Source organism: Scyliorhinus torazame, chromosome 15 (assembly GCF_047496885.1).
Source record: "Scyliorhinus torazame isolate Kashiwa2021f chromosome 15, sScyTor2.1, whole genome shotgun sequence".
In the NCBI taxonomy this organism is placed as follows: Eukaryota; Metazoa; Chordata; class Chondrichthyes; order Carcharhiniformes; family Scyliorhinidae; genus Scyliorhinus; species Scyliorhinus torazame.
Window position 1 is genome coordinate 8,940,987 of NC_092721.1, and position 25,673 is coordinate 8,966,659.

The 25,673-nt window shown below is 51.4% G+C and overlaps 1 protein-coding gene across 1 annotated transcript in view; it reads right to left on the reverse strand.

Moving 5' to 3' along the window:
* Nucleotides 1-25,673, reverse strand: part of itgbl1 (integrin, beta-like 1) — a 290,031-nt gene that overhangs the window by 23,611 nt on the left and 240,747 nt on the right. Inside the window, exons 9-10 of the mRNA XM_072476055.1 lie at nucleotides 12,241-12,387; nucleotides 10,294-10,410 (exon numbers count right to left, since the gene is read on the reverse strand). Coding sequence (XP_072332156.1) covers nucleotides 10,294-10,410; nucleotides 12,241-12,387 — 264 coding nt within the window. The remainder of the gene's footprint in view (nucleotides 1-10,293; nucleotides 10,411-12,240; nucleotides 12,388-25,673) is intronic.

The window sequence follows — 25,673 nt, forward strand, 5'->3', positions numbered from 1 at the left end:
GTTTGGAGGGTTTACAGAAAAACAAGGCCACTGATAACTGGGGATCCTGCCAAAATCAGAAAAGCACAGGAAAAATCCCAGAGAGAGGGCAACTCCCAATAAAGCACCAAGTCAACAAGAGATCGCAAACAGGGGGCAACTCCCAATAAAGCACCAAGTCAACACGAGATCGCAAACAGAGGGCAACTCCCAATAAAGCACCAAGTCAACACGAGATCGCAAACAGAGGGCAACTCCCAATAAAGCACCAAGTCAACAAGAGATCGCAAACAGGGGGCAACTCCCAATAAAGCACTAAGTCAACAAGAGATCGCAAACAGGGGGCAACTCCCAATAAAGCACTAAGTCAACAAGAGATCGCAAACAGGGGGCAACTCCCAATAAAGCACCAAGTCAACAAGAGATCGCAAACAGGGGGCAACTCCCAATAAAGCACTAAGTCAACAAGAGATCGCAAACAGGGGGCAACTCCCAATAAAGCACTAAGTCAACAGGAGATCGCAAACAGAGGGCAACTCCCAATAAAGCACCAAGTCAACACGAGATCGCAAACAGAGGGCAACTCCCAATAAAGCACCAAGTCAACACGAGATCGCAAACAGAGGGCAACTCCCAATAAAGCACTAAGTCAACAGGAAATCGCAAACAGAGGGCAACTCCCAATAAAGCACCAAGTCAACAAGAGATCGCAAACAGAGGGCAATTCCCAGTAAAGCACCAAGTCAACAAGAGATCGCAAACAGAGGGCAATTCCCAGTAAAGCACCAAGTCAACAGGAGATCCCAGCGAGAGGGAGACAATATTCAAGTAAACTACAAGATGGTTGCCAACCCGGTCAGTGCAATGAAATGCAAGAGCCTGGTCTGGGGCATACAGCTATGAAAGAGGCTGGTTAGGGGTTGTTCTCCTTAGAGCAGAGAATGCTGAAGAGGGACATGATAGAGGTGTACAAAATTATGACGGACATAGACAGAAAGGAACTTTTCAGGGCAGCGCGGCGATGCAGTAGATAGCACTGCTGCCTCACGGCGCCGAGGTCCCAGGTTCGATCCCGGCTCTGGGTCACTGTCCTTGTGGAGTTTGCACATTTTCCCCGTGTTTGCGTGGGTTTCACCCCCACAACCCAAAGATGTGCAGGGTAGGTGGATTGGCCACGTTAAATTCCCCTTAATTGGAAAAAATAAATTGGGTAATCTAAATTAAAGAAAAACTAAAAGAAAGGAACTTTTCCCCTTAGTGTGGGGGGTGGGGTCAATAACCAGGGGACATAGATTTAAGGTAAGGGGTGGGAGATTTAGATGGGATTTGGGGGAAAACCCTTTCACCCAAGGGGTGGTGCGAATCTGGAACTCACTGCCCATAAAGGGTGGTAGAGGTGGAAACCCTCACTTCATTTAAGAAATATTTAAATGAGCACTTGAAATGCCACAGCACACAAGGTGATGGGCCAAGTGCTGGAAAATGGGATTAGAATAGATAGGTGCTTGTTTGCCGGTATGGACACGATGGGCAGAAAGGCCTCTGTTTGTGCTGCAAAACTCTATGGCTCGAAGCAGCTGGAAGGCTTGGTTTTGAAACTTCTGACACAGTACCCAAACTGTAACAGCGGATAGAAGTGTGGGGTGAGCAGATGGCTGTGAATGAAGGAAAGTTATCCGAGGTAACTGAAAAGACGCAAACTGTGCAAAAGGTAAATGATGCTGTTCAACAGGACAGTGTTCACACCAAAGCAGAACTGGAAGAATTAAAGTGCTAGATTCCCGTACCAGCCTCCCCGAACAGGCGCCGGAATGTGGCGACTAGGGGCTTTTCACAGTAACTTCATTTGAAGCCTACTTGTGACAATAAGCAATTTTCATTTCATTTCATTTCGTTTTCATTTCATTTCGTTTCACTTCAAGATGAGTATATGCCTTTGAAAATGAACAATATACTGAAGCCTCAGTGATCCAAGCTGTTTGAGGTCTGAACAAGCAAAGTTCCAGAGATAACACAAAGATCCCCGGAGGAAGTAGCGACCCTCAATTCCACAGTTGGCAAATCGAACCACGCATTAGAAAAATGCGACCAGATGTACAGCCAGGCAAAACAGCAAGAAGAGAAGGCACGCAGCAAAGCTGCGACCCTGAAAGATTCCTCCAAGAGTCAACATGCAGCCATGGGAAAACTTGACGTGCAAAAAAGGACGTTGAATATTACTTCAGAAAAAGCTGCATTGGAACTATCAATGGCATCAAAAAGATGTACAGGGAACCAAAGTGATCAACAAGTAAATAAACAGTTGAACAAACAGTTGACTGTCCTTCAAGATCAAATGCAAAAGGAATGTGTGACCATTCAGCAGCATGAAGAAATGAAGACTCTCTTAAACAGCAGAATGGAAGCACAGCAGAAGAAACCCGAGGTGACTCGACTGAATTACAGGAAAGCTCAGGATGAAGCAAGCGAGCTTCATAAAGAAAAGGAAAACTTGTTGAAAGACCTACACACGACACAGGGGTCCCTTAGGTCAAAGTTTATTCCACTGGAAAATTACGAAGAGAAGCAAAATGAATTGAACGTCACTCTGAACAAACTGCGGAACCAGTTGGCAGAGACGACGCAGCAACGTTCAATGCCCCAGGCGGAAGCCGAAAGCCAGACAAGAACACCGAGGAGCTGAGGGATCGGCTGAATGAAAACAAGGGCCAACTTCTGCCGCAGGCAGAGAAAGAAAAGACAGAAATAAGATTGGGAACTGTAAATTCCACCCCAAAGCACAAGAAACTCAAAGAAGAAAAAGCTGAGCTGAATGATAAGGTTTAAAAGCCTGCAAAATGGGTTGAAAATAAAACAGAAATCAATGTTCAGCGGCGACTGTGAAACAAGAGGTTGTGAAGGTTCCATTTGTGTACGTCCAGCAAGAACATGGCGGACACCATGGGAATTTAAATCCACTCTGGGAATGAACAGAGTGCACGTTCCTTTCGGAATGAAGGGGTCAAACCCAATGTCTGAAAATTTCAGGCCAGTTGCCAACAAGGAGAAACGCTCCTTGAAGGAATGCAAAAACACAATCGAATAGACATCACCATGTATCAGAAACACAGAGTACATCCACCATTTTGCCACACGCCGATGGGCCAAGATTGAGGGGCGACCTGATTGAGATGTACAAGATTACAGGCAGCACGGTAGCCTTGTGGATAGCACAATTGCTTCACAGCTCCAGGGTCCCAGGTTCGATTCCGGCTTGGGTCACTGTCTGTGCGGAGTCTGCACATCCTCTCCGTGTGTGCGTGGGTTTCCTCCGGGTGCTCCGGTTTCCTCCCACAGTCCAAAGATGTGCGGGTTAGGTGAATTGGCCATGATAAATTGCCCTTAGTGTCCAAAATTGCCCTTAGTGTTGGGTGGGGTTACTGGGTTATGGGGATAGGGTGGCGGTGTTGACCTTGGGTAGGGTGCTCTTTCCAAGAGCTGGTGCAGACTCGATGGGCTGAATGGCCTCCTTCTGCTCTGTAAATTCTATGATTATGAGGGGCAGGAGGTTTAGGGGGGATTTGAGGAAAACCTTTTTTACCCAGAGGGTGGTGAGGGTCTGGAACGCGCGGCCAGGGAGGGTGGGAGAGGCGGGTTGCCTCACATCCTTTAAAGATGACCTGGATGAGCCCTTGGCCATCAGAACATTCGGGGCTATGGGCTAAGTGCTGACAAATGGGATTAGGTAGACAGGTCAGGTGTCTTTCATGTGTCAGTGCAAACTCTTCTGATATTTTCCTGTAATTCTGAACTATAAAGACTTAAAACTATCCGAATCTATAAAGTCAGAGACGTGAAGTGGGGGAGAAGGGTAACAAGTAAACATTGCAAATTGTTTTGCCCTGTTGGGAGGGAGGGAAGTCTTCTATTCAGAAGGAAGGGGTATGTTGTTTTACGTGCCTGCATTCCATTGTAAGGTGCTTGTCAAGGCCAGGGTTAGTGTGGGACTGGAGAATAGAACCACGCACGGCATGGTGTGTAGAGTCACATGGTAAGTGACTCAGAGAGAATACTCTGGATGCAGCCTGCATGGAGATGGCACCACTCATGACAATATCTGTGATCTGTAAATAGTTCAAAATTAACAATAAATGATTAGACTTACAAATCCCCAAATCTCATCATTAGATACTACAAACGAATCCAAAACACAACATGGTGCTCAATGGTGGAACCGGAATACAGTAACTGCCAAGCTATTTTCTCCATGGCAACAGCTCTACCAATCAGTCAACCAATCAGTCAACCAATCAGCACTCTGTTCTTAGGCAGTATAAATTGTCGTTCCCTACACAATTGGTATTCTTGTGTATCTGTCCTGATGCGTGCAAAATGAAAAGGTTTGACAGCACATCTCTTCTATCAGCAAAGATATCATTTCTTTTCTCCCTGTTTGTCTAGTATGCTACACATACTCCAGCAGCTCTGTACTCTTGCCAGGAGAGAAGGATATGTTTGTTCTAATGCAGGAAGCCAATTGGCGGAGGATAGAATGGTACCCAATATTCACACACCTTTATGTTTATTTATTGAATTACACATTCGAAGCATTCACTCCCTAAACCCAACAACTGTAGTTCCAGTCTGTGTACAAGTGAATCCCCGGTTAATACACACCGGCCGTCTCACACAAATAACAATCTCTTCAGCTGTAATAAATCAATCTCCAACCATTGCAGGACCAGATTGCCCTTCGCCGCTATGACCTTTCAGCGAACAAGGCTGCTGAAGACGATTGTCGAGTGGCTGGTTCCACAAAGAAGTGCTTCCAGGGAGAAGAATCATTTATCAGAAACACTTATGGAAGCATTGTGAAAATAACTTAAAAATAAATAAGAAATTCAAAGCCCCTTATTTTCAGAGCTGTGACCCGCTGCGATGTATACTACCCCCACTGGCAGCATTAAATCATGGAATTCCCCCCCCCCCCCATTTTTGTCTGGACAGTTACATTATATAGACTTTTTTTTCAATAAGATTAAGGTCACAGCGCCAGGGTCGCCGGTTCGATTCCCCGCTGGGTCACTGTCTGTGCGGAGTCTGCATGTTCTCCCCGTGTCTGCGTGGGTTTCCTCCGGGTGCTCCGGTTTCCTCCCACAGTCCAAAGATGTGCGGGTTAGGTGGATTGGCCATACTAAATTGGCCTTAGTGATCAAAAAGGTTAGATGGGGTTATTGGGTTAGGGGGATTGGGTGGAAGTGAGGGTTTAAGTGGGTCGGTGCAGACATGATGGGCCGAATGGCCTCCATCTACACTGTATGTTCTATGTTCTATGTTCCCCAAGTAAACAGGTTGGGTGAACTTTAACTCACATGATCCTAAAACACCCACATGTCATACCATGTGTTGCGCGGAGAGAATGGATCCAGGGACCACATAAGAAAGAGGCAAGCAGTCCACACTTGGAGCCCCGCGCACAGTTCCGGTCTCCATGTTGTAACGAGGATATGATTTATTGCACAAGGAACAGGAATGATCAACCGGGATTAAAGAATCAGGACGGTATCCAAAACTCGAGGACTCGCTCCTCGGGGTCAAGAGATTAAAACAGGTTGTTGCTTTCCATTCTAGAAAAAAGCAGACTGAGGGATGAGGTCTTTAAAATTACCAAGGGCTTTGATTGGGTCGACACGGAGAACATATTTCAACTTTGGAGGAAATCAAAAGAGGCCATCAGTATAAAATAGTTACTAATAAATCCAAACCGGAATTCAGGAGAAACGGCTTTACTCAGGGAGTGGGGAGAATGTGGGACTCGCTCCCACAGGGAGTGGGGAGAATGTGGGACTCGCTCCCACAGGGAGTGGGCAGAATGTGGGATTCGCTCCCACAGGGAGTGGGGAGAATGTGGGATTCGCTCCCACAGGGAGTGGGGAGAATGTGGGACTCGCTCCCACAGGGAGTGGGGAGAATGTGGGACTCGCTCCCACAGGGAGTGGGGGAATGTGGAACTCGCTCCCACAGGGAGTGGGCAGAATGTGGGATTCGCTCCCACAGGGAGTGGGGAGAATGTGGGACTCGCTCCCACAGGGAGTGGGGAGAATGTGGCACTCGCTCCCACAGGGAGTGAGGAGAATGTGGAACTCGCTCCCACAGGGAGTGGGGGAATGTGGAACTCGCTCCCACAGGGAGTGGGCAGAATGTGGGATTCGCTCCCACAGGGAGTGGGGAGAATGTGGGACTCGCTCCCACAGGGAGTGGGGGAATGTGGAACTCGCTCCCACAGGGAGTGGGGAGAATGTGGTTCTCGCTCCCACAGGGAGTGGGGAGAATGTGGGACTCGCTCCCACAGGGAGTGGGCAGAATGTGGAACTCGCTCCCACAGGGAGTGGGGAGAATGTGGTTCTCGCTCCCACAGGCAGTGGGGAGAATGTGGGACTCGCTCCCACAGGGAGTGGGCAGAATGTGGAACTCGCTCCCACAGGGAGTGAGAGAATGTGGGACTCGCTCCCACAGGGAGTGGGGGAATGTGGAACTCGCTCCCACAGGGAGTGGGCAGAATGTGGGACTCGCTCCCACAGGGAGTGAGAGAATGTGGGACTCGCTCCCACAGGGAGTGGGGAGAATGTGGGACTCGCTCCCACAGGGAGTGGGGGAATGTGGAACTCGCTCCCACAGGGAGTGGGGGAATGTGGAACTCGCTCCCACAGGGAGTGGGGGAATGTGGAACTCGCTCCCACGGGGAGTGGGGAGAATGTGGAACTCGCTCCCACAGGGAGTGGGGGAATGTGGAACTCGCTCCCACAGGGAGTGGGGGAATGTGGAACTCGCTCCCACAGGGAGTGGGGAGAATGTGGGACTCGCTCCCACAGGGAGTGGGGGGAATGTGGAACTCGCTCCCACAGGGAGTGGAGAAAATGTGGAACTCGCTCCCACAGGGAGTGGGGAGAATGTGGGACTCGCTCCCACAGGGAGTGGGGAGAATGTGGGACTCGCTCCCACAGGGAGTGGGGGAATGTGGAACTCGCTCCCACAGGGAGTGGGGAGAATGTGGGACTCGCTCTCACAGGGAGTGGGGAGGATGTGGAACTCACTCTCACAGGGAGTGGGGAGGATGTGGAACTCGCTCCCACAGGGAGTGGGGGAATGTGGAACTCGCTCCCACAGGGAGTGGGCAGAATGTGGGACTCACTCCCACAGGGAGTGGGCAGAATGTGGGACTCGCTCCCACAGGGAGTGGGGGAATGTGGAACTCGCTCCCACAGGGAGTGGGCAGAATGTGGGACTCGCTCCCACAGGGAGTGGAGAAAATGTGGAACTCGCTCCCACAGGGAGTGGGGAGAATGTGGGACTCGCTCCCACAGGGAGTGGGGGGAATGTGGAACTCGCTCCCACGGGGAGTGGGGGAATGTGGAACTCGCTCCCACAGGGAGTGGGGGAATGTGGGACTCACTCTCACAGGGAGTGGGGAGGATGTGGAACTCGCTCCCACACGGAGTGGGGGAATGTGGAACTTGCTCCCACAGGGAGTGGGCAGAATGTGGGACTCGCTCCCACAGGGAGTGGGCAGAATGTGGGACTCGCTCCCACAGGGAGTGGAGAAAATGTGGAACTCGCTCCCACAGGGAGTGGGGAGAATGTGGGACTCGCTCCCACAGGGAGTGGGGAGAATGTGGGACTCGCTCCCACAGGGAGTGGCGAGAATGTGGAGCTCGCTCCCACAGGGAGTGGGGAGAATGTGGAACTCGCTCCCACAGGGAGTGGGGAGAATGTGGAACTCGCTCCCACAGGGAGTGGGGAGAATGTGGAGCTCGCTCCCACAGGGAGTGGGGAGAATGTGGGGCTCGCTCCCACAGGGAGTGGGGAGAATGTGGAGCTCGCTCCCACAGGGAGTGGGGGAATGTGGAACTCGCTCCCACAGGGAGTGGGGGAATGTGGAACTCGCTCCCACAGGGAGTGGGCAGAATGTGGGACTCGCTCCCACAGGGAGTGGAGAAAATGTGGAACTCGCTCCCACAGGGAGTGGGGAGAATGTGGGACTCGCTCCCACAGGGAGTGGGGAGAATGTGGGACTCGCTCCCACAGGGAGTGGGGGAATGTGGAACTCGCTCCCACAGGGAGTGGGGAGAATGTGGGACTCGCTCTCACAGGGAGTGGGGAGGATGTGGAACTCACTCTCACAGGGAGTGGGGAGGATGTGGAACTCGCTCCCACAGGGAGTGGGGGAATGTGGAACTCGCTCCCACAGGGAGTGGGCAGAATGTGGGACTCACTCCCACAGGGAGTGGGCAGAATGTGGGACTCGCTCCCACAGGGAGTGGGGGAATGTGGAACTCGCTCCCACAGGGAGTGGGCAGAATGTGGGACTCGCTCCCACAGGGAGTGGAGAAAATGTGGAACTCGCTCCCACAGGGAGTGGGGAGAATGTGGGACTCGCTCCCACAGGGAGTGGGGGGAATGTGGAACTCGCTCCCACGGGGAGTGGGGGAATGTGGAACTCGCTCCCACAGGGAGTGGGGGAATGTGGGACTCACTCTCACAGGGAGTGGGGAGGATGTGGAACTCGCTCCCACACGGAGTGGGGGAATGTGGAACTTGCTCCCACAGGGAGTGGGCAGAATGTGGGACTCGCTCCCACAGGGAGTGGGCAGAATGTGGGACTCGCTCCCACAGGGAGTGGAGAAAATGTGGAACTCGCTCCCACAGGGAGTGGGGAGAATGTGGGACTCGCTCCCACAGGGAGTGGGGAGAATGTGGAACTTGCTCCCACAGGGAGTGGGGAGAATGTGGGACTCGCTCCCACAGGGAGTGGGGAGAATGTGGAACCTGCTCCCACGGGGAGTGGGGAGAATGTGGGACTCGCTCCCACAGGGAGTGGGGAGAATGTGGGACTCGCTCCCACAGGGTGTGGGGAGAATGTGGAACCTGCTCCCACGGGGAGTGGGGAGAAAGGGGACTCACTCTCACAGGGAGTGGGGAGGATGTGGAACTCGCTCCCACAGGGAGTGGGGAGAATGTGGGACTCGCTCCCACAGGGAGTGGGGGAATGTGGAACTCGCTCCCACAGGGAGTGGGGGAATGTGGAACTCGCTCCCACAGGGAGTGGAGAAAATGTGGAACTCACTCCCACAGGGAGTGGGGAGAATGTGGAACTTGCTCCCACAGGGAGTGGGGAGAATGTGGGACTCGCTCCCACAGGGAGTGGGGAGAATGTGGGACTCGCTCCCACAGGGAGTGGGGAGAATGTGGGACTCGCTCCCACAGGGAGTGGGGAGAATGTGGAGCTCACTCCCACAGGGAGTGGGGAGAATGTGGGACTCACTCCCACAGGGAGGGGTTGAGGTGAATAGCATTGGTACATTTAAGGGGAAGCCGGATAAACACACGAGGGAGAGAGGGATAGGAGGATATCTGATAGGATGAAATGAAGTAGGGGTAGGAGAAAGTTTGTGTGGAACATAGGGATGAAGGGCCTGTTCCTCTGCAGTAATTTCAATGCAATATGATTCTTTTGGCTTTTTTCGCAGGAATACCTCTCAAACTTTGAAAACATATCATTGGTTTATCAAGAATATTTATACCTGAACCACTGCAAGGAGTGCCAGATTAACCAGCAGATGTAGATTTAAGGTGAAAGAACCAGGTGACAAGGAGACGATTGTTTCACCCAGTGAGTTGTTGAGATCTGGAAGGTGTTGCCTAAAAGGGTGATGGCGGCAGACGCACCCACAATTTTTCAAAAGGGAATAAATACTTGAAAAGAAGGAGAATGTTCAGGGCTGTGGGGAAAGACCAAGGGTTTAATTGGACGGCTCTTTCAAAGGGCCAGAACGGTCAAAATGGGCCATATGGCCTCGTTCTGTGCAGCATAATTCAATCAATCAAAATTATGCTTGGATCAGAGGAACATCTATCTCATAATAGTGAGCAAATGAACCTTTTATGATTCAACTGCCCTGATGGTGGTAACAAAAATACCAATCCATTTGGTAATGTTTTGTTCCAGTTTTACTCTTCTGATATCAAAATGAGGTCTGTTTTTTTTAATACTCTCTGAAACTCTTAGATCTAAACCTCACCCTGAAAATTAATTTGGTAATCCCTGAAACAGAAAGAGTTTAAAATCAGATGACCAGTCACTGGAGAATCACCATGTAGCTTCTGCCTAATTAATCTAAGACCTCGGCTCTTTAAACTCTCTGAATTTCTGCAATTGTTCCTTAGGTTGGGAGAACAGCTCAAAGCTCGTGAAGTTTCGACCGACCCAGAGCGCTCTACAATTTTGCAATGAGATGCACAATGTTGAGGATTGGCGACACAAGAAGCAGTAATTACCGGTGCAAATGACCCCTTCGTGCTTATCACAGTCTCGATCATCGCATTCACAGAATTCACCCGAGATGTACCATTGTTGCGGAGAACCACACATACACTTCCCACAATGGCAGGAACCTGGAAGAGATTTGTGACGTCAAATTGGTGAAAAGAACCCCAGCAACACTCAGTTAAATGTTATAAACAGCAGATAAAGACCAACAGCCACTGAGAATTCATGTCCGGCTCACATTGCTTGCCACAGAGTGCTGCAGTACACTGTCCAGATATGCGGCTGACAGAGGCTTCTGACGGAGTAAATAAGGATTGGCAAGGAGGCCCAATAAATAATAATAATAATAATCGCTTATTGTCACAAGTAGGCTTCAATGAAGTTACTGTGAAAAGCCCCTCGTCGCCACATTATGGCGCCTATTCGGGGAGGCCGGTACGGGAATTGGACCTGCGCTGCTGGCCTTGTTCTGCATTACAAGCCAGCTGTTTAGCCCACTGTGCTAAACCATAAAGGATGCAGATATAAAATAATTTGCAAAAGAACCAGAGGTGAGATGAGAAATTCTTTCACACAGTGAGTTGTTGTGATCTGGAGCGCAGTGCCTGAAAGGGCGGCGGAAGCATTTCACTCACAATCTTTCAGAAGGGAATTTGGTTAAGTACTTGAAAAAGATGATTGCAGGGTTATGGGCAAAGAAAAGCAGAATTGGATGAGGTGATAGCTCTACGGCAGAGCTAGGGGAAGCATGCAACATGGGACAAAACCAAGCCAATCCTCAGGAACAAGCTGATGGCTTATGAAGCCTGTGTTTTCAGCACCCTGATGTTTGGCTATGATACATCCACCACTCATAGCCACCAGGAGGTGCCGCTCAATAATTTCCGTCTTTATTGCCTGTGGTGCATTAGGGGTACGTTGGGACACCTCCATGAATGTGGCAGGCCCCTCAATGCCAAGTGAGTTGGCATTAGCCAAACAAAGGGTGATTTGGTAAGGCAGGCATGTCGACAGGATGTAAGATGGTCGCATACACCTTCTGTATGGTGAGGTTGCCAGACACAGGTAACCAGTGGGGTGCCCAAGGCTACATTTCAAGAATGCTTGCACGTGTGACATGAAGGCCCTAGACATCAACTGTCGCACCTGGACGTCACTAGCTGGTGAAAGAGGGAAGTGATGCCAGCTCCTGTGGGCTAGCGTGGGCCACCATGGTGACTAGTGTCTACAATGGCTTGGCGATGGGTGCCAGTGCTGAAAACGACTGACAATGTCACATGGCAGGTTGATGTGTGGAGTTTGTGGTTGAACCTGCTTCTTAAGGACTAGTCTCCACAGCCAAATGAAGATCCCCAGCTAAACGGACTGCATCCTCTGTACCCATCATCTCTCATAGATGGAAGGGTGCCAACAGGAAAAACCACAGACCAGTAGTATTTATTATTTCATTAGAAAGACGGAGGTTGAGGGGTGACCTGATAGAGGTCTACAAGATTATGAGGGGCATGGATAGAGTGGATGGGCAGGCACTCTTTCCCAGGGTGGAGGGGTCAGTCACCAGGGGGCATAGGTTTAAGGTCCGTGGGGCAAAGTTTAGAGGAGATGCGCGAGCAGGTTTTTTACACAGAGGGTGGTGAGTGCCTGGAACATGTTGCCAGGGGAGGTTGTGGAAACAGATACATTAACGGCATTCAAAAGGCATCGCGACAAACACATGGATAGGACGGGTATAGAGGGATACGGCTCAAGGAAGTGCTGAGGGTTTTGACAAAGGTTGGTATCATGACCGGTACAGGTTTGGGGGCCGAAGGGCCTGTTCCTGTGGTGTATTGTTCTTTGTTCTTTGTTCAGTACAGGCCCGATGGGCCAAATGGCCTCCTTCTCTGCATTATGGTTCTACATTAAAAACATCAAAGGTAGACAATATTCTCAAGAGTTAAAAGAAAGGTTCTCACCCTTGCCAGAGCACATTATCCCATTGAATGACTCGCAATGTCTCCTGCTCCTGCCCTCTGACATGCTGCAAATCCTCGGATGGTGACAGTATTTCCCAAACCAATCATCGTTGCAGATACATCTACCACATGAACAGATGCCATTGCCTGTTGAGTGGGTGAGCACAGAATGACCACATGTTAAAAATAGGCTGCACTTTCAATTTGTAAATTCAGCTGTAGCTGTCAAAACTTACCCCAAGCCAACAAGCATCCATTAAAGCCGGAACCTTGGAGTAACATTTGAGAAATTTCCAATTGCCTTGCAGTCCTTCAAATTGTTTCCTTTATTGACTTATGGATCATAATGCTCATTTATAATCAGTGGTTGTGTCCATCTGGGACCCTTGCATACTGTTTAATCAAAGTCTGTAAGAAGCTTGAATAAATTCAGTCACATTGTGTTAACTGGCCCTTGCTATTGATTGCAGGTCACAGCAGCTCAAAATGTTTGGACTTGTCCAATTATCCCAGTGCAATGTACACAACGACCAGGGAAACATAGGCAGAATATTGATACAAACTCAAATGTATCAGTTTACAGTGATGTCCAGAACTTTAGTCTGAGCTGCAATTAGATCTGTTGAGCCATCAATTAAATTCTTTTCACGGGAGAGAGATTCCTTTTCCTTAACAGAGGTTTGATTTGAAGTTCGGTAATTGATCAGAAAACGCTATATTCACTTTTAATGTGCTAAGTTGTTTCGTAAAGTCATTGAAAAATAATTAAAATCAGCAAAAAATACAATAAATACTTTACAAACAATTGTAAAATAGTTTGCCACTGTGTTAAAAAATATCCTTATTTACCAGCACCAAATGACCTATTCTCTCTTGTTGGACTAATCTTTAAACATCTCTAATCCTGCCAAAATTCCTGAGCTGCTTCCATCGGTCCCAATGAATTCTGCCAGTATCGAAGTAGGCCTGCTCGAGTTCACCTCAATCTTGTCCCGGTTGATAATCTCTGTCGTTATTTTTTTAAATGTCAGTTAATTAGTTCATCTTGCTTCAGGTGCCTAACAGTTGTAACCTTGCATTTAATGTCAGTGTTGCAAGATTATTATTTCTACAGGATATTGTCAACTCCAATGTTGCACCCTCTGTTAACTGTTGTTTAAATTTCTGCTTCCAGTATCACAACTTATAGCAAGTCCTGTTCACCCATCAGCCCTCGCGTCCCCGGCCAACATTGGTTCCCAGTCTAGCATGCTCTGTGTCTCTCTCCAATACACAACATAGAATATAGAACATACAGTGCAGAAGGAGGCCATTCGGCCCAACAATAAACAATACTCAGTAACAAATATGTCAATCCCCATATCAATAACAACAATCCCATCTTCCCACCAAACCCCAAACATTAGCCCGCATGTTCACACAAACAAATGACCAAAAGGAATTAGGGATCACCCATAGTCGCCATTAACACACACAGCCCTCCTCCCCCCAACCCTCGCACCCACCCGCCCCAACTAATATTTGATGTTTTCCAGTTCTTGAAAGTGCATGATGAATAATGCCCATGAATTGTAGAACCCCTCTATCCTTCCCCTCAGTTCAAACTTAACCTTCTCAAGAGTCAAGAATTCCAACAGGTCCCCCCGCCACGCCAGGGCACAGGGTGGAGAGGTTGCTCTCCAACCCATCAGGATCCGCCTTCGGGCGATCAACGAGGCGAAGGCTACAACATCTGCCTCCGCACCCGTTTCCAACCCTGGCTGGTCCGACACCCTGAATATGGCCTCCCGGGGGCCCGGATCCAGTTTCACGTGCACCACTTTAGAAATTACCCTAAAAACCTCCTTCCAGTAATCCTCTAGCTTTGGACAGGACCAAAACATATGAACCTGATTAGCGGGGGCCACCCCGCAACATTCACACACATCTTCTACTCCCTCAAAGAATCGGCTCATCCTCGCCCTCGTGAGGTGTGCTCTGCATACCACCTTCAGCTGTATCAGTCCCAACCTCGCGCACACGGCATTCACTCTCCAGAGCACCTCACACCAGACCCCCTCCTCCATATCCTCTCCCAACTCTTTCTCCCACTTTGATCCCTTCCAGTGGTGCCTTCTCCTCTTCCAAAATAACTCTGTAAACCGCTGACACTACCCCCTTCTCCAGTCCCCCTGTCGTCAGCACCTCCAGCAATGTGGAGGCGGCTCCAGCGAGAAGCTCAGTATCTCCTTTCTGGCAAAATCTCGAACCTGCATCTAAAATATTTTCCCTGATCCAGCCCATACTTCGCTTCCAGCTCTTTCAATCCTGCAAACCGACCCCTAAGAAACAAACCTTTTAGTGCCTTAAACCCCTTCTCCTCCCATTCCCACCTCCCTGGCTCAAATCTGTGGTTTCCCCGAATCGGCATTTCCCTTGACGCTGCCCCCAACCCGAAGTGTTGGCGAAACTGCCTCCAAATTCTCAATGAAGCGATTATTACTGGACTCCCTGAGTATTTCCCCGGAGCTATCGGGAGCGGCGCTGTTGCTAGTGCTTTCAACCCTGACCCCCTGCACAAACTCTCCTCCATTCTGACCCACTGGGAATCAACCCCTCTGACCCAGCTCCGCACCTTCTCCACATTCGCCGCCCAGTAATAATACATCAGGTTCGGACGTTCCAAACCCCCTGCCTGCCTTCCCCTCTGTTAGCAGCACCTTTCTAACTCTGGCCACCGTCCCTCCCCATATGAACGAAGTAATCCTTCCCTCAATCTCGCTGAAAAAAGCCTTTGGCAGGAAAATCGGCAGGCATTGAAAAATAAACAGAAATCGCTGCAACATGTTCATTTTAACCGCCTGTACCCGACCCGCCAGTGACAGAGGAAGGCCATCCCACCTTGCCAGATCAGCTTTCACTCTCCCCACCAAACTAGAAATGGTGTACCTGCGGAGCCCCCCCCCACTCCCGGGCAACCTGCACCCCCAGGTACCTAAAGTGAGTCCCTGCCCTATAGAATGGCAGCCCCCCCACCCCTGCCCCCACCCCCGGCCGAGACACCACAAAATACTCACTCTTGTCTAAATTTAGTTTGTACCCCGAGAAAGACCCAAACACTCGAAGCAGCTCCAATAATTCCCCCTATCGACACACTCGGTTCCGACACGTATAACAGCAAGTCATCGGCATATAAGGACACCCTAAGCTCTACCTCCCCCCCCTCCCCCCCCCCCCGCACTATTCCTTTCCATACCCCCGAACTTCTTAATACGATGGCCAACGGCTCAATCGCGAGTGCAAACAGCAGGGGGGATATAGGACATCCCTGTCTCGTCCCACAGTGGAGAGAAAAGTATCTCGAGCTGATGTTGTTTATGCGGACACTCGCCCTCGGCTCCTTACATAGTAGCTTTACCCAGTTCACAAATCTTGGTCCAATCCCAAACCGCTCCAGAACTGCCTTCAAGTACCCCCATTCTACCCGGTCAAACGCCTTCTCAGCGTCCAATGGCAAAACCACCTCCGTTTCCTTCCCATCTGCTGGTGCCATAACCACGTTCAATACCCTTCTAACGTTTGAAAAGAGCAGCCTCCCTCTCATGAACCCCGTCTGATCCTCCCCTATCACCTTCGGGAGGCACACCTCCAGCCTACCTGCCAGTACCTTCGCCAACACTTTTACGTCCACATTCAGAAGTGATATGGGCCGATACGACCCACACTCCGTCGGATCCTTATCTTTTTTTAGCAACAGGGAAATCGATGCCTGCCCCAAGGTTTGCGGCAACACCCTCTTCCCTATCGCCTCCTCAAACATCCCCACCATCAGGGGTGCCAGCTTGTCCTTTAATCTTTTATAATATTCCACCGGAACCCCATCCGGCCCCGCCACCTTCCCCGACTGCATCCTCCCAATCGCATCCTTTATCTCCTGCTCCACTATCGCTCCCTCTATTGTAGCCCTGTCCCCCTCCCCTAGCCTCGGGTACTCCAACCCATCGAGAAATTCCTGCATCTCACGGTCTCCCCCAGGTGGCACTGACCTGTACAACCTCTCATAAAACTCCTCAAAAATCTTGTTAATCAGATCCGGAGCCACCACCAACTTCCCTCACCTGAACAATTTCCCTTACCGCTGCCTCCCTCCGGAGCTGACCTGCTAACAGTTTACGAACATCTCCATGTTCGTAAACTGCACCCCTTGCTCGTCTCAGTTGGCGCACCACCTTCCTGGTAGACAGTCGGTCGAAGCTCGCCTGTAGTTCCTTCCTCTTTTCCATTTCGCTGGGTCCCCATCTTCTGCGTAACTCCTATCTACCTCCAACACCTCATCTATTACCCTCTGCCACTCCAACCTCTCCTCTTTGTCCACCCTGGCCTTAAAATAAATCACCTCCCCGCTCCCACCGCCTTTAGAGCCTCCCAAACAACTGCCTTCGACACCCCACCTATACAGTTGAAACCTACATATTCCTTAATTACCTTTTCAATTTTGTCACAGAATACTTGGTCCCCCAAAAGTCCCACATCTAATTTCCACCCCGAACTCTGCGCTACCCCCTTCTCCAGTACCATATCCACCCAATGCAGAGCATGATCTGACACTGCAGTTGCCCAGCATTCCGACCCTTAACCCCAGCCAGCAAAGCCATCCCCACCACGAAAAGGTTGATCCGCGAGTATACCTTATGGACCGCTGAGAAAAACGAATACTCCCGTTCCCTCGGGTGCAGCAACATCCAAGGGTCCACCCCTCCATCTCCACCATTAGTCCAGCCAGTGCCTTCGCCCCCCCCCCCCCTCCCCCCCCCCCCCCCCCCCGATGCGACCAACGAGCGTGGCCGTGACCTGTCCAACCTTGGCTCCTGCACCAAGTTCCAGTCCCGACCCACTCTCAGTTTGTGTGTGTCCAAGTCGGGGATGGCCCCAAACACCTTCTTTGCGAATCCCACATCGTCCCAATTGGGACCGTACACACTTAACAGCGCCACTAACCTCCCCTCCAGCGTCCCTGCCACAATCACATATCTGCCCCCCTGATCTGCCACCACCTTCTCCATCTGGAAGCGTACCCTTTTGCTGACCAGCACCGCTACCCCTCGAGCCCTTCCATCAAATCCGGAGTGAAACACTTGGCTAACCCAGCCCTTTTTAAGTCTCACCTGGTCCTTCACCCTCAAGTGAGTCTCCTGCAGCATTGCTACATCGGCTTTCAAACTTTTAAGATGCGCAAGCACCCTTGACCTTTTGACCGGACCTCCTAACCCCCTGACGTTCCACGTGACTATCCTAACTGGGGGTCTCTCACACCCCCCACCCTTCTTATCCACCATCATCACACCACTGGGCCCTGCCCCAAGAGCCTGACCCGCCCCTGTCCATTGTTAACATCGAACCCCTTCCCCCCCTCCCAAAACCCCCCCCTACATTTCCTCTCGACAAAACATCTCCCGGCATCAATCCCTTCCCCCCCCCTCGCTCGCCTCGTAGGCCCATCGAAACCTGTTAATGAGGCTCCAATGTCCGCAGCCCTCCTCTCACCACACCTCCGTTCACTAGCCGACTTTAGTTAGCTAGCGCGGGTGGCTCCCACCGCCAAGGTATACCGTCCCCTCCCACCCAGTCCCAGAGAAAGAAACATCAAAAACAATCCAACCCATACAATTCACTAAAATAAGATATAACCGTCGCAACACAGAATGCCAAACAACCCAACCAATAACTTGAACTCTGTAACAATGTGAAGAGAAGTAAATTACAATACACGTCAGTAAAAAGAAAGTTATAGCATTTATACATTTTCCAGCTCCCCAATCCCAGTCCACAGTCTCTGTTCCAGCTCCGCTCCTCACGTCTGTCCCAAGCCTTCTGCCCTCACGAACGCCTCAGCCGCCTCCGCTGTCTCGAAATAAAAGACTTTGGCACCATACGTCCCCCTCAGCTTCGCCGGGTACACCACACCAAATCGCACCCCCTTTTTGTACAGTGCAGCTTTCACTCGCCCGAACGCCGCTCGTCTTTTTGCCAACTCCACCGTCAAGTCCTGGTAGATCCGAACTCCAGCCCATCCCACTGCACCTCGTGTTTCTGCTTTGCCCAGTTTAACACCTTCTCCTTCATGCAGCACTTATGGAAGCAGATAATTACTGCCCTTGGCGGCTTGTTCACTTTGGGCTTCGGCCTTAATGACCGATGAGCTTGGTCTAGCTCGTACAGGGTGGGGTTCTCACCCTCCCCCATCAGCTCCGCCAACTTCTTGGCGAAGTACTGCGTTGGCCTTGGGCAGTCTGTCCCTTCGGGCAAGCCCACAATGCTCAGATTGTGCCGCCTCGAGCGGTTCTCCAAGTCCTTGAGCTTTGCTCGGAGTCCTCTGTTAACCTCCACCACCCTCCGCAGCTCATCACCCATCGAGGTGAGCTGGTCGCTGTGCTGCGACACGGCCTCCTCCACTTCCTTCATCTTCTAGCCCAGCTCTCTCACCTCGGCTGATGCCTTTGCCACAGCTACCCTCACCGGGGTGATTGCCTCCTCCACCAATGACTTCAATGCGACCGCCATCTCCTTCCTCAAAGCCTCCATGTGCCTGGCAACCTGCTTTTCCAACTCCACCGTCATCACCTCGGTCATCTTCTCCACTGTAAGAAGTCTTACAACACCAGGTTAAAGTCCAACAGGTTTGTTTCGATGTCACTAGCTTTCGGAGCACTGCTCCTTCCTCAGGTGAATGAAGAGGTATGTTCCAGAAACATATATATAGACAGATTCAAAGATGCCAGACAATGCTTGGAATGCAAGCATTAGCAGGTGATTAAATCTTTACAGATCCAGAGATGGGGTAACCCCAGGTTAAAGAGTGTGAATTGTGTCAAGCCAGGACAGTTGGTAGGATTTTGCAGGCCAGATGGTGGGGGATGAATGTAATGCGACATGAATCCCTGGACCCGGTTGAGGCCGCACTCATGTGTGCGGAACTTGGCTATAAGCTTCTGCTCGGTGATTCTGCGTTGTCACGGGTCCTGAAGGTGCTGCGACAACGAATGAACGGACATCGTGCGACAATCACCAGGCAGGAATGTTCCCTTCCAGTCAGGGAACACTTCAGCAGTCAAGGGCATTCAGCCTCTGATCTCCGGGTAACCGTTCTCCAAGGCGGCCTTCAGGACGCGCGACAACGCAGAATCTCCGAGCAGAAACTTATAGCCAAGTTCCGCACACATGAGTGCGGCCTCAACTGGGACCTGGGATTCATGTCGCATTACATTCATCCCCCACCATCTGGCCTGCGAAATCCTACCAACTGTCCTGGCTTGACCCAATTCACACCTCTTTAACCTGGGGTTACCCCATCTCTGGATCTGTAAAGATTTAATCACCTGCTAATGCTCACATTCCAAGCATTGTCTGGCATCTTTGAATCTGTCTATATATATGTTTCTGGAACATACCTCTTCATTCACCTGAGGAAGGAGCAGCGCTCCGAAAGCTAGTGACATCGAAACAAACCTGTTGGACTTTAACCTGGTGTTGTAAGACTTCGTACTGTGCTCACCCCAGTCCAACGCCGGCATCTTCACATCATCTTCTCCACCGTAAGCAGTGCGGCCCCATCATGCGGTCCGACATCCACCATCTTGTCAGCGCTTTTGCTGGTCCCCTCATTCAACGGCGAATCCGCGTTTCCTCCCTACCTCGATGCTGCTTTTCAGATCCTTTAACGACTAATTATTTTTCCTTTTTTTTCACCCTTCTTTCCTTCTTCAATTTTTTTTTTTTACTATGGAAAAGCAAAAATTTCTTCCTTCAAAAAAAGGAAAAAAAAAACTTTCACCAAGTTTCTTTAAAACTTCTTTCTCTTCCTTTTTTGTATTCCTCCAGAATTTCCCTGGGACCGGACTTCAGTCTTCTTGCCACATTCTAGGCGGGAGGCACCCGCTGTGGGACATCTCGCCTACATCGCGCCCTGGCTTCGGGCCTGCCGCCTCCACCTCCGTTTGGTTCCGCTCCCGCTGCTCCGACCTCCGCGTGTGCTGGGTCCGACGCCTCAGCACCAGCCGCCAGACACCCGCGCGGGGTTCCTCGCCGGTTTTCAAACCGGCCCTGCTTGATGCCCGGGACGGCCCCAAAGGCCGACAATAATCGGGGGGGGGGAGGCGAAGAATCGGGGAAACCCCCGAAAGCGCTGCAAATAGTGGCCACCAGGGGGAGCTCCACTCGATGTGGCCGACCCGCTAGCAAACGCCACCGGAAGTCACTAAGGGCAATTTATCATGGCCAATCTACCTAACCTGCACATCTTTGGACTGTGGGAGGAAACCGGAGCACCCGGAGGAAACCCACGCAGACACGGGGAGAACGTGCAGACTCCGCACAGACAGTGACCCAAGCCGGCAATCGAACCTGGGACCCTGGCGCTGTGAAGCCACAGTGCTAGCCACTTGTGCTACCATGCTGCCCACAAATCCTGGCCCCTTGTGCATCCTCCATTTTCATCGCCCCTCCGTTGAAGGCTCTGGAGTTCTCTCTCTCTCGCTCCCTGAGGAAGGATGTTCTTGCTCTCGAAGGAGTGCACCGAAGGTTTACCAGACTGATTCCAGGGATGGCGGGACTGTCATATGAGGAAAGATTGACGAGGTTGGGATTGTTCTCGCTGGAGTTCAGAAGAATGAGGGGGGATCTCAAAGAGACTTATAAAATTCTAACAGGACTAGACAAGGTAGATGCAGGGAAGATGTTACCAATGATGGGTGTGTCCAGAACCAGGGGTCGCAGCCTGAGGATTCAGGGTAAACCATTTCGGACAGAGATAAGGAGACATTTCTTCACAGAAAGAGTGGTGAACCTGTGGAATTCATTACCACAGGAAGTAGTTGATGCTAAAACATTGAATATATTCATGGGCAGCACGGTAGCACAAGTGGATTGCGCTATGGCTTCACAGTTCCAGGGTCCCAGGTTTGATTCCCCGCTGGGTCACTGTCTGTGCGGAGTCTGCACGTTCTCCCCGTGTCTGCGTGGGTTTCCTCCGGGTGCTCCGGTTTCCTCCCACAGTTCAAAGACATGCAGGTTAGGTGGATTGGCCATGCTAAATTGCCCTTAGTGACCAAACGGTTTAGGAGGGGTTATTGGGTTACGGGGATAGGGTGGAAGTGGGTCGATGCAGACTCAATGGGCCGAATGGCCTCCTTCTGCACTGTATGTTCTATGTCAAGAGGTGGCTGGATATAGCACTAGTGGAGAATCAAAGGCTATGGGGAGAAAGCAGGATTAGGCTATTGAGTTGGATGATCAGCCATGTTGGTGATGAATGGTGGAGCAGGCTCGAAGGGCCAAAAGGCCTCCTCCTGCTCCTATCTTCTCTGTATCTCTTTCTCCTTATTTATGACATTCCTTAAACCCTATCCTCTTTGACCAAACTTTTACTTAACTGCCCATCTCAGAATCATAGAATCCCGACAGTGCAGAAGGAGGCCATTTGGCCCATTGAGTCTGCATCGACCCTCTGAAAGGGTTCCCTACCTAGGGTCAGACCCCCCCCCCCACCCTCCCCATCCTCTTAACCCAGTAACCCCACCTAACCTTTTGGACACTAAGGACCAATTTAGCACGGCCACTCCACCTAACCTGCACATCTTTGGACTGTGGGAGGAAACCGGAGCACCCGGAGGTAACCCATGCACACACGGGGAGAACGTGCAGACTCCGCACAGACAATGACCCAAGGCCGGAATTAAACCCTGAACCCTGGAGCTGTGAGGCAGCAGTGCTAACCACTGTGCTACCGCGTCGCCCTTACGTGGCTTGGTTTAAAATGTTGTTCGATCATGCTCCTATGGAGTGCCGTGGAATGTTTGCTGCATTAATGCATTGCAGATATAGGGCTCGACCGGGCCATCGCTCTGCAGTGCCTCTCCAATGTCCCTCTGTCGCCTGTTGTTGGGCCAACTTCTCCCGCGCGGACAAAGAGAGGGCATCGTGAGCCGCATACTTTAATCATCATGGGCGGGAAGGGGGAGAGGGGTGCTATGGCGGGGGTCAGGCATAGTCCTGGGTGGGGTGTGTCGGAGGGTGCCAGGGTGTGCTGGGACACGGGCGCAGTATTGTGCTGGGGGAGTGGGGTGGGGGCGTGGTGCAGAGTGGGGTTGGGGGTTGCGGGGCGGGGGGGAGGGGGGGAAGGAGCGGGGTGGGTCCGGGGTTGGCAGCAGGGACCGGTGCCGTGGGCCGATGTCAACTCACCCGTGCAGCCTGATGGAGGTCATGTAGCTTCTTACGGCACTGGTCCTCCTGGCTACACTCCCTGCACTGACGGCCGCTGCCACTGCCTCCCAAGTAGCGTGAGCTGACCTGTGGCTGACCCTCCACCCCCTCGGAGAGGGCAGGGTTTCCCGTCTGGTCTCCACCGTGCCAGGGCGGCGATTCCGAAACATGGGTCTGGTCTGCACGGTGGCTGCGAGCTGTCTGGGTTCAGTTTGAGAGCTGCCCCCCCTCACTAGCGGGGAATTGCCGAGTGCAGTCCTGGCGAATGAGCGGGACAGTCTTTTCTGGCCTGACCGTGGGGCATCATTACGCGCCCCAATTAACGTTCGACACCAGGGATGGCCTTGCCGGGTTGCCCTTGGGAAAACACACGCATTTCCCGCTCCCGACCACATCTAGAAACCTTTCCGTTAGATCCCGCCCATAAAAATCAGTGATATCGATCTGCAAAAGAACTAACACTAACTTAATGACATGGATAATCTTGAGCATTTCCTATCTCAGCAGTGTTGCTGGGACATCTCCTGTGGGGGATATGTTCTTAGAATGTGTGAGAATTTCATGTAGAAACATGGATGTAATTACGGATTTTGAATTGCAACGTGAGGAATGGTCTCCGGACTGCCAGGTTTACAGACCCAACTGATAAAACCAGCATGGGGTTGTTGTCAGCTTAACTATAAATTATTGCCTTGTGATTGGTCTGTGCTTCTTCCCACTCGAATGTTACGCATTAACAACCACACAAAGCGTTTGATCTCCCCTTCCTTTTGAATCATGGTTTGTTTGGAGATTTGATGCATCAAATTGCTGTGCATTTCACCGGAACACAGTCTACAACCTTCAGCTGCCTTGAGTTATGCCAATGAGATGAATGAAGTTAGTTTGCTGTGTCACTTTTTTATCGATCGGTGTCATTGTTCCCAACTCTCAGCTTTCTGGAGCTGGTGAAATGTTATTCCAGATAAAGACCAAACAATCAGTGTCCTTTCAGAAGATTAACAATTCCAAGTTCCCCTCCAGGTCACACACTACCATGGCTAAATCACTGTCGCAGGGCCAAAGTCCCGGAGAACCCCCTCCCTAACAGCACTGTGGGTGTACCTACACCACCTGGACTGCAGCGGCTCACGAAGGCAGCTCACCACCACCTTCTCCAGGGTAAATGGAGACAAGATTTGGACAGCACCTTTCATGCCCACCATACATGTCGAAGCGCTTTACAGCCAACAAAGTAATTTTGAAGTGTCATGACTGATGAAATGTCAGAAATACAGCCAATTTGTACGCAGCAAGATGCCACAATTCGCAATTCTTTAAAACATTCATTCAACAACCTAAAGGTGCGCAGGGTAGGTGGATTGGCCATGATAAGTTGCCCCTGAATTGGAAAAAAACAATGGATACTCAAAAATATTCGTGCAATGGATGTGGGCAGCAGTGGCTGGACTAGAGTGTATTGCCCAACTTTGATTGCTCTTGAACTGAGTGGCGGCACATTGGCGCAGTGGTTAGCACTGCGGTCCGCCGAGGACCCAGGTTCGATTCCGACTTCGGTTGATTGTCTGTGTGGAGTTTGCACGCTCTCCCCGTGTCTGCGTGGGATTCCTCCGGTGCTCAGCGTTCCGCCCACAATGTGCAGGTTAGGTGGACTGGCCAATGCTAAATTGCCCTTTAGTGTCCAAAGGTTAGGTGGGATTATGGGGGAGAGGGCCTAGGGAGGGCGCTCTTTGAGAGGGTGGGTGCAGGCTCGATGGGCCGAATGGCCTCCTTCTGCACTGTAGTGAATCTATGATTCTATGAGTGACTCGCTGGGCCATTAGAGGGGCATTTAAGAATCAACCACATTGCTGTGGGTCTGGAGTCACATGTAGGCCAGGCCGGGTAAGGACGGCAGATTTCCTTCCCTAAAGGACCTTGGTGAACCTTTAATTCCAGATTAGTATTGAATTCCAATTTTACCATCTGGATTCTACCATGGCAGGATTCAAACCCAGCTCACCAGAGCTTTCACTTGGATCTCTGGATTTCTTGTCCAGTATAAATACCACGCCCTCCCCAATGATAACGACCAGAGTATATGTTTCTTTGTGGTGTTGAAGAAAGGTTAATATTGGCCAGGGCACCCGAGAGAATGCCCCTGCTTTTATTCAAAACAGTGCCATGAGATCTCTTGCAGATACCCAAGCATGCAAACAGTGGCCTCAGTTTAACATCTCGCCTGAGGGATGTACCTCCCACCGTGCAGCACCCCCTCGGTACTGTACTGAAGTGTCAGCCTGGGCTGTTGTGCTGGAGTCCTGGAATAGGACTTGAAACTGGAACCTTGTGACTCTGAAGTGCGAGCTCTATCCACTGAAGCACCACACTGAGGGAGTTCAGGGTGGGTAATAGATAATAGATGAATAAGATACTGGGCGGGATTCTCCAGTAATGGGGCTTTGTCCCCACGCCGGCGTGAAAACCGGTGCCAACGACTCCGGCATCAACGGTCCCCAATAATGGGGAAGCTCCCCTCCCGAGGGGGCTAGGTCAGCTCCGGAGTGGTCCCCGCAGCTCCAGCCGGCGTGGGACGGCCGGCGTGAATTCACGCATGCGCGCTATGGCCGGTGTGATTCCGCGCATGCGCGGGGGTACCCTTCTCCGTGCCGGCCCCCGGGCAATATGGCGGAGACCTACAGGACAGGGGCCCAGCGCGGAGGAAAGAAGGCGCCCACGGAACCAGCCCGCCTGCCGATCGGTAGGCCCCGATCGCGGGCTAGGCCACTGTGCCCCCCCCCCCGGGGTCGGATCCCCCCGCACCCCGCCCCACCCCCAGGACGGCCCCCGGAGACTCACATTCCTGAGTAACCCACGCCGGTGGGACCTGGCCAAAATTGTCAGCCACACGGCCCATCGGGGCCCGGAGAATCGTCATGCCAACCGGCACGGCGGGTATCCCGCGGGTGCCCGGGAATCGGCTGGGGGAGAATCGGGATGCCGGCGGCGGGGTGCGATCCTCGTGCCCCCCCCCCGAGGATTCTCCAACCCGGTGCCAGGCCGGAAATCCCGGCCAGAGTGTTCCTGCTCGCAATGGTCAGCCCTCCCCGCCCCAAAACGAATTAAGACGTAGTTGTTTCAGACGTATCCTCGGCAGAATCACTGGAAATGATTAAGGCACATATGTCTCATACTAATGAGACTTCAAGCTGATTGGC